Genomic DNA, 8682 nt, shown 5'->3' on the forward strand with positions numbered 1-8682 from the left:
TAGAATTATTCAGATAATCATCTGAACTGGTGCAACATTCACAGCTATTGCCATCCCTATCAACAGAAGTTGGTGCACTTCTACAGGTTATTGCATCAGTACTATTCTTAGTCAAATCAGTGCATCTCAGGATGAATATTAATGAACCTATTGTGAGGCCAAATGTACATAAGATCTAGAAATTGAATGTATGGTCGAGAATGAGAATGAAGATATTTGCATGCATGGTTGATGATTCAAAACAAGGTACTAACACCAAATAATTTGATCAAGAGAGGTTGGAGTTTACCGTACATGTGTGTCATTTTAAAACTAGTAACAAGTGCAAATGAATTTATTAGAAATGTTATGCATGACAAAATGGATTTATTAGAAATTTTGGAAATGGATTTTGGAAATGTTTCAAAACAAGGTACTAACACCAAATAATCTGATCAAGAGAGGTCGGAGTTTACCGTACATGTGTGTCATTTTAAAACTAGTAACAAGTGCAAATGAAATTAAGACTTCCAAGCTTTTGATGGGAGAATTAGATTTCTTTTTAAGACCACCCAAAAAAATCAACTTAAGCCAGTACAGCCATTTAAACTAAAAAATATCATCTCAAGTTTGTCAAATTTCGTTGAAATTCTTTTTTTATTTTATTTATCTTACGAGTATTGTATATATAACTGATTTTATACATACATATATATATATATATATATATACTAGTATCATACCCGTGCGTTGCAACGGAGACATATTATAAGAAACAAATATATCAATGAAAATAATAATTATTTGAAAATTAAAACACATGTTAATAGAAAATTTATATGATTATGTATTTTTAATTAACTTTAATCGTGATCTCTGATAACAATTTGATGATGTGATGATTCTTTATTTTTAAGTACCAATGATATCAAATAATAGCTTGATTCGAATCTAATATCAAATATCATACAACAATTCAATATCAACATATAATATGATATCAAAAAACATAAATAAAAAGTGTTATCGTGTGTATGTATAGGATATATATACACACACACACACACACACATATTATAAGAAAAATATATATTCACACACATGTTCCAATTTATATTCTTCTTTGTTTTCAATTTAGAATACACACACACACATACACACATTGATATATTCTATATTGGAAATATATTCTAAATTGCCCACACCAATATGTATAGAAACAAAGAAAGATAAATAAGGAAATTAAAAAAATAATAATTTCCATTGTGATCCGTATAGAAACGAAGAAATAAGGAAACAATAAATAAGAAAATAGAAGGTGGAGTCTTCTAAATTGAAGAGGAGAAATATAAAAATAAAGAAATAAGGAAACAGATAAATATATCGCTAAATTTCAGAATTTATTTAATTTTAATTGCAACGTATCGTGTGGCAGCACATGTGGTGGATATGTTTTTAACTAACTTTAGACTTCTATACATAAAATAGATGCATTTAATCAAAAAAAGACAAATTATGTAATTGGAGAGCTGAGATCAAATCCGAAGTTTCATCTCTCAATCGTAGCCGTTGGCAAATCGGATGCCCAACGTGCTTAATAATAAACTATATATATATATATATATATAGGAATATGCTAGCATGCTATGCATAGCATAGAGCCCCTTCATGTAACGGCTCGGATTTCGAGTTTTCAAAATCCTAACGGTCGATCCGAACCGTTCATCTTGTTCTCCATATTAATATGTGTTTGGAGACCAAATTTTACATTTTTTTAGAATTTTTTTACTATTTCTTTAGATTTATTGAAAATCGCTGTTTTTTTATGGTCCAGATTTGCTGAAAACAGCGATTTTCAATAAATCTAAAGAAATAGTAAACAAATTTCAAAAAATGTAAAATTTGGTCTCCAAACACATATTAATATGGAGAACAAGATGAACGGTTCAGATCGACCATTAGAATTTTGAAAACTCGAAATCCAAGCCGTTGTATGGAGGGGTTCTATGCTATGCATAGTATGCTAGCATATATATATATTTGTTATTTGAAATCTAAACAGACTTTTAAGAGAGCGGGATGTATAGTTAATAATCAAATCCAATTTTCTTTTTATTGTATGCGTTCATGCTAAATAAGTTAGCGGTATGCGCTGCGTCAAAAGAAGTTGATAGTATTGATCGGCAATGGTCGTTCTTCAACGTCACTTTGATTGATCAAAAACACTAACTACCTCTATCGATCACACAGAATTCATATCCTCTGCATTAACTTAAAAGAGAATCTTTTGAGTTAATAAATCTCAACCGTCTGATCTGTTTTAAGATTCGTACAGACTAGATTTGCACTAATATTAAAGGCCGGACCCCACATATTATAGACAGAAACCGGATTCACTACAGCAGAAATACCCTTCTGCGACCGGCCAAATGGGTCGCAGATGGGTGAAGCGCCGATCGCAGAAGGTGGCAGCCGGTCCCAGATGACCAAAATGGGTCGCAGATGACCCGATCGCAGTTGCTCCGTCACTGATGACTGCCCTGCTGACGTCACCGGTCTCTGAAGGGTATGGCACCGGTCGCAGATGACCCCTTTAGTGACCGACTAAATCCGTCACGAATGCGACACGCTCACGTGGCTAGAGACCTATCAAAGACCGACTGGACGATCACAGAAGGGTTCCAAATGGGTCGCAGAAGGTTATTTTATTTTATTTTTTCCCGATTGATACAAAATGTATCAAACAAATATAATATTAAACCCATTCTGTTTATATATTTTTCTCCATTCCCAATTGGTACGAAACGTAATTCACAATCAAACAATACACATAAATACACATTATCTGAATATTCTTTATTACAATTTCAATACATGTGGATATAATAAACAATAATATATTATCAAAATTGCGATTTAGACTCATTCAGTACCTAATCATCAGGAAAAGAAGCAAAAATTCCAATTAAAATTGCGATTTAGAGTTGCAAAACATTTGATGGCACAACCAATGGAAGGGCAGCACCCTGCAATTAAACATTAAGAGAAATGAGTTATTTTGTAGATAAATATCATACTTTTGAATTTCTAACTAAGTAGAAAAAAGGGAGGTAGATAATAAAATGAACAGGATTAAAAACAGACCAGCAAATATCTAGTGGTGTTGCCTTCTGATAGTATGCTATCCAGTTGAAAAGGTGTCAGCTCAGTACATGCACCTAAAATACAAGGTAGAAAAAAATCACAAAATTTGTAAAATGGTAGAACCAGTTAAAATACATCAAAAAGATAAAATAGCAAAAGAAATGACATTTGTAAAATTTTCTTTGCAAAAGCATTCATAGAACCAATCCATGTAAAACTGTAAAATTTAAACCATACCTTCTTTGTTAAATCTAATGCACCACTTACAACTATCGCTCACGATCACATAAATCCCTCCAATCCTGAATTAACTCATTCAACAAATAACCCTATCAATCCAGAAGGGAGTAAAAATGGAACGTAATCAGATTTATGAAAAATGGACATCCGGCTATACTTTGAACTTCTTTTCATCTCCCCTATAAAACCAATCAAATTGAAAAGATTGGTCATATTAACAAGTCTACCAATACTTCAAAAAATGCCAATCAAAATCTCTCAAATTTACCTCATGCCTATGAAAATCAATAAATTGGACATGAATTTCTCTCATCCTGCAACTGATTCTGAAAAGGTATATTATGCAATTTAGCCCATTAATATAGAGAAGCTTTATATGCACATGGCAAGGTGCCAAAACATATATACATTTACTGATATAGTGACACATATATAAAAATGAAATAGGTGCAGAGTAATACCTCCTATAGGATCACTTATAATTGCAAAAGTTAATAAGGAGCTTCATCTCTTACATATGACAGTTTTGAAATCAAGATTGCAAATTGCTTCTTGACCTGAAACAAAATCAGAGAGGAAAAGATTAACTTGGTTTAGTGTCAAAATGGCTTCTTGTTTAATTAGTAACAAAATTACACTTTGCTTACAAAGGGTCCACTTGTATTAATTACACATCAAGCACCATACTGGTAACTATTAAGTAACAGTCCAGATTTCTGTATTTTTTTTCTTTCATAACAAACAAAATAACTTGAGGTTAAACATTTAAAATTAATACAATCTAAATCATAACACATTAAAAAAAAAATGTACCATCACTTGTATACCAGAACTGTACATTTTTTTAATAGAAAGACAAAATGTTGCATAAAAGGTATACACTTACGTGTTCTTAATGGTTACCACCTCTTCCATCTGTTTTCCTTTGACCCATTCAATAGCTGAATTTTAGCGTGGAGCTAAAATCAAGACTCAAAAAATGAAGAATCATATTAAATACTGTTAAAAAGCACTGATTTTAGGCGCTGGTACCAGACTGGTACTGGTACTGGATTTTAGGCGTTGGTACCAGACTGAATCATTATCAATTCGGTACCAGACTGGTACTGGTACAAGCATCTTGGTACTGGACAGGGTACACAGAACCCCTAAATCACAGAAAAAAAAGAAGAAAAAAAAAAGAAATCACAGAATCACAATAATTTCCTCTCCGTCCCCTCAGTACTAAGAAAAAAAAGAGAAGATAAAAAATATTACCTTTGGGAAAAGGGGATCAGAGCCAATGGTCTGTGGTCGAACGATCGGTCGTCGGTGGTCGGTGGAGAGGAGGAGATCGAGAACGGAGAGGAGGTGGTCGGTGATTGAACGGAGAGGACGAGGTCGGTGGAGAACGGAGAGAACAAAGAGGAGGAGCTAGATGATCGGTGGAGAGGAGGAGATGAACGGAGGTGGTCGGCATGCGTCGATTTCGCTGGAGAGGTAGTCGGCGTGCGTCGATTTCGCGGCAGAGGTGGCCGGCGTGTGTCGATCTCTCTTTTTTTTTTTTTTGCTAACCTAACACAAAATGCGGGAGAGAGACGTACTGGCGCGTATTAGAGGTGACCTTCTGGGACCGGGCCAATCGGTCCGAGAAGGGTGTGGGCGCCGGTCCCAGAAGCTTGTGGGCCAAATTCGTCCCCGTTGTTTTTTTTTTTTAGTTTTTTTCGGATCTTCTGCGACCGGCGATCAGACCGGTCCCAAAAATCGGTCCCAGATAAGTAATTTTGCTGTAGTGATTGGCTCCGTTTAAAATCAGATGGTTGAGATTCATTAACTCCAAAGATTCTGTTTTGAGTTAATGCAGAGGATACGCATTCTATCACACATCTGTTAAGTCCACTAACTACCTCTATCAAACAGTAGGTAAAATGTAATCTAGCGTTACAGTCATTGTTTTCTGACGTTTAACAGTAGAGTTTATCATCTCTTAACTGGAATGCAACATTTCCAATATATATGTTATATCATAACAGAGACAACTATCACTACACATCACTGTTGCTGTCTTATCTAGGGTTTTTGTTGTCAATTTTCTGGCTAATTAGCTACATAACTTCCACCGAAGAACATTTGATATCATGCTATATTCGTCATCATAACAGATACAACGGATAAAATTCTATCGTATTTGTACATTGACCATGACAGTCAACATTTGGAACCATACGTGCACAAAAGGTGGTGCAAAAAAATGGTAAAAGGTTCTTCTAGAATGATGCAAAAGATACCTTAACTACCCCCACTCAGATATATATATGAGTAATTGACTACCAAATTTCACAAAACAGAAATTTTGTTTAATTTGTGAACTCCCAAAATGAGTGCAATGGCTCTCCTTATTGAACATGCCTACTCTTCTCCTCCACTATTCTTCATCTCTCTTATCACCACCTTAATCCTTTTGCTCCTGTTGTACACAAAAGTTCTTAAAAAGAAGCTCAATCCCCCTCCATCTCCTCCAAAGCTCCCGCTAATAGGTAACCTCCACCAACTTGGTCCATTAGCACATCAGTCTTTCCAAGAGCTCTCGAAGAAGTATGGACCCATCATGCTCCTTCACCTTGGAGAAATACCAACACTTGTTGTTTCTTCCGCGCACATGGCACGTGAAGTTCTAAGAACACATGACTCCATTTTTGCAAGCCGACCACAATTTAAAGCTGCCACTATCCTGTCATATAATCACCATGACATTGCATTTGCGCCATACGGTGAGCAATGGAGGTCTTTGAGAAAGATCACCAGCATGCACTTGTTTAGTTCCAAAAGAGTTGTGCAAACTTTCAAGACGCTAAGGGAGGAAGAGGTGTTGTTCATGTTAAACAAAGTAAAAGAAGATGCAGCAGCATCACCCGAAGGCATCGTGAATATGCGAAAAATATTTTACAAATTAACTAATGATATCATTTGTCGTATGATAACTGGAGAGTCGTTTAGGAGAGAAGGGAGGGAGGAGAAGTTGATGAACATGGTATTCGAAAGTGTCCCTCTCCTTGGCAAGTTTAATCCAGAGGATATTTTTCCTTCTCTCAAATGGATAGGCCCTATTATTGGTGCAAAGGTGAGAAATGAAGCACGAAAAATATTTTTGGCGGGCTATGCAATGATGACCGAGATTCTCAATGATCGTATTGAAGGGAGGAGTGACGGTAATCAAGATTTTCTTGATATCTTACTCAAACTTCAAAAGGATGAAAAACAAAAGAAAGAATTCCAGATAAATGATTTGCACATCAAAGCACTTTGCTATGTGAGTTTTTTTGTCTTTTCATCATATTCCATAAGAACAAAATCTTAAAGTTAAAAAAATGAGCAAAACTAGGGTGTGATGTGCTCACCAAGAAGGATTGGTGAACACACCTCCAAAAAAGGCTATCGGATTAACTTTGAATTACGAATTCAAACCGTTAAAATTCAAGTATTTCGTGAGTGATGTATGTACATACAAAAATTTTAAAGTTTCTAATTCATTTAGTATATGATTAAGCGGTCAAAAAAATAATGAAAAATGAATACACACAACAATTAAAAAAGTCACTTATAAAATACTCATTGTTTTGACCGCTTGACCATGTGCTAAATAGATTCAAAACTTTAAATTTTTTTGATGTACATGCATCACTCACAAAATACTTGGATTTCAATGGTTTGGATTTGTAGTTCGAACTCAATCCGATAGCTTTTTGGAGATGTGCTCACCAACCCCTCTTAGTGAGCACATCACACCCTAGTTTTGCTCTAAAAATATATATATATCCTAGCTAGTTCATAATACATACATCTTTCTTTGTTAAAGAAACATCTTATAAAAAAAGGAGGGTTCAAATACCTCTATTTTATGTGTCTGCATCATACTTTAATTCTTTAAATTAATAATAACAAATATTCTATAAATATGTCAAAATAAAACCGTTAAATGTGATATATATTATTTTCTCTACATGCACATAAAAAATATCACTTACAACTTTGGTTTCATATAAATCAATAAGTTGAAAAAACAACATCAGAATATAACCATATTATTTTTGTAAGCTCTTGATAGTAATTGAAACAAAATCGAAATGACATGATCTTTTTACGTGTGTATATAATAATGATGTGGATCATATCTAACTGTTTTGTTTTGACATTTAAGTTTAAATTTTAATTTATTGTAGTTATGTAAATAAAGCCATTTGAACCCTCTCAAGATAAAATGTTCATTTTGCATCACACTAAAAATAAATTCATTAACTGTTTAATTCTGTATGCAGCAATCATTGACAGCCGGGTCAGAACCTCTTGCCATAAGTTTGGAGTGGACCATGCTAGAGCTCCTAAGGCACCCCAGAGTATTGAAGAAACTAGAAGAGGAGGTGCGTCAGATTCCGTCACAAAATGAGTTCCTTAAATCCGAAGAGGTCAGCAAGTTAACATACCTGAAGGCCGCCATCACCGAAAGTTTCCGGTTACACCCCCCGACCCCGCTATTACTTCCCAGAGAATCCATGGACTACTGTAACGTCAAAGGTTATGACATTCCAAAAGGATCGAGAATCTTTGTCAATACATATGCCATGGGCAGAGACCCAGAGGTTTGGGACAACCCATTGGAATACCGGCCTGAGAGATTTGTCGATAATCCATTCAACTATAATGGCAGCACTTACGAGATAGTTCCCTTTGGAGGAGGTAGACGGATTTGCCCCGGCATGCAGCTATCGCTTCTGACAATCGAGCTAGCACTGGCAAATCTCTTGAGGATATTTGATTGGGAGCTCCCAAGTGGGATGAAGCCGGAGGATGTAGACATGACCGAGACTCCGAGCTTGTCGCTTAAGAGGAAGGAGGATCTTGAGTTGGTTGCCACACCTAGGCAAATCACAACTTAAATTACAGATATTGTGTAATCACTGTAATTTAAAAAAATATATATATATTCAATAACCTCTATATGTGCCATGCACGTAAAGAGAAGATATTTTATTTCTATGTTTTCTTTTTACTTTTCCTGAAATCGCTGGGTATTGTATTCAATAAATTAACAGATGATAAAACTATACAGTGAAAGTTTTATAATGGAGATAGATGCAATCATATAGTTTTTATTTACTTTGACTGCCTTTCCGCTATGTTATATGCTTGTCAGTTCTATTTGTTTGTCCTTATTTATCCATTTCTTTTGGAGAAAGAACACTATGGATTACAAGCATGTCAACTAGAATTTCGGTTTTCTTTTATATATATCTTCTACGTCTAGGAATTCAGTAAATTTAGCTTGTCATATACCACTATATT

General features: G+C 34.9%; 1 protein-coding gene across 1 annotated transcript; it reads left to right on the forward strand.

Moving 5' to 3' along the window:
- Positions 1-5681: 5681 nt before the first annotated feature.
- LOC144560989 (cytochrome P450 71B22-like) lies at positions 5682-8315 on the forward strand. Its single transcript, XM_078310210.1, has 2 exons — positions 5682-6652; positions 7659-8315. The coding sequence occupies exons 1-2, from the start codon at positions 5720-5722 to the stop codon at positions 8274-8276; spliced, it is 1551 nt and encodes a 516-aa protein (XP_078166336.1). The 5' UTR covers positions 5682-5719; the 3' UTR covers positions 8277-8315.
- Positions 8316-8682: the final 367 nt, after the last annotated feature.

Source organism: Carex rostrata, chromosome 10, assembly GCF_964058835.1.
Source record: "Carex rostrata chromosome 10, lpCarRost1.2, whole genome shotgun sequence".
Classification (NCBI taxonomy): Eukaryota; Viridiplantae; Streptophyta; class Magnoliopsida; order Poales; family Cyperaceae; genus Carex; species Carex rostrata.

Coding starts and splice junctions, on each gene's coding strand:
- LOC144560989 (XM_078310210.1), top strand. CDS start 5,720: ATGAGTGCAATGGCTCTCCTTATTGAACATGCCTACTCTTCTCCTCCA. Junction 6,653..7,658: donor ACATCAAAGCACTTTGCTAT/GTGAGTTTTTTT, acceptor TTCTGTATGCAG/CAATCATTGACAGCCGGGTC.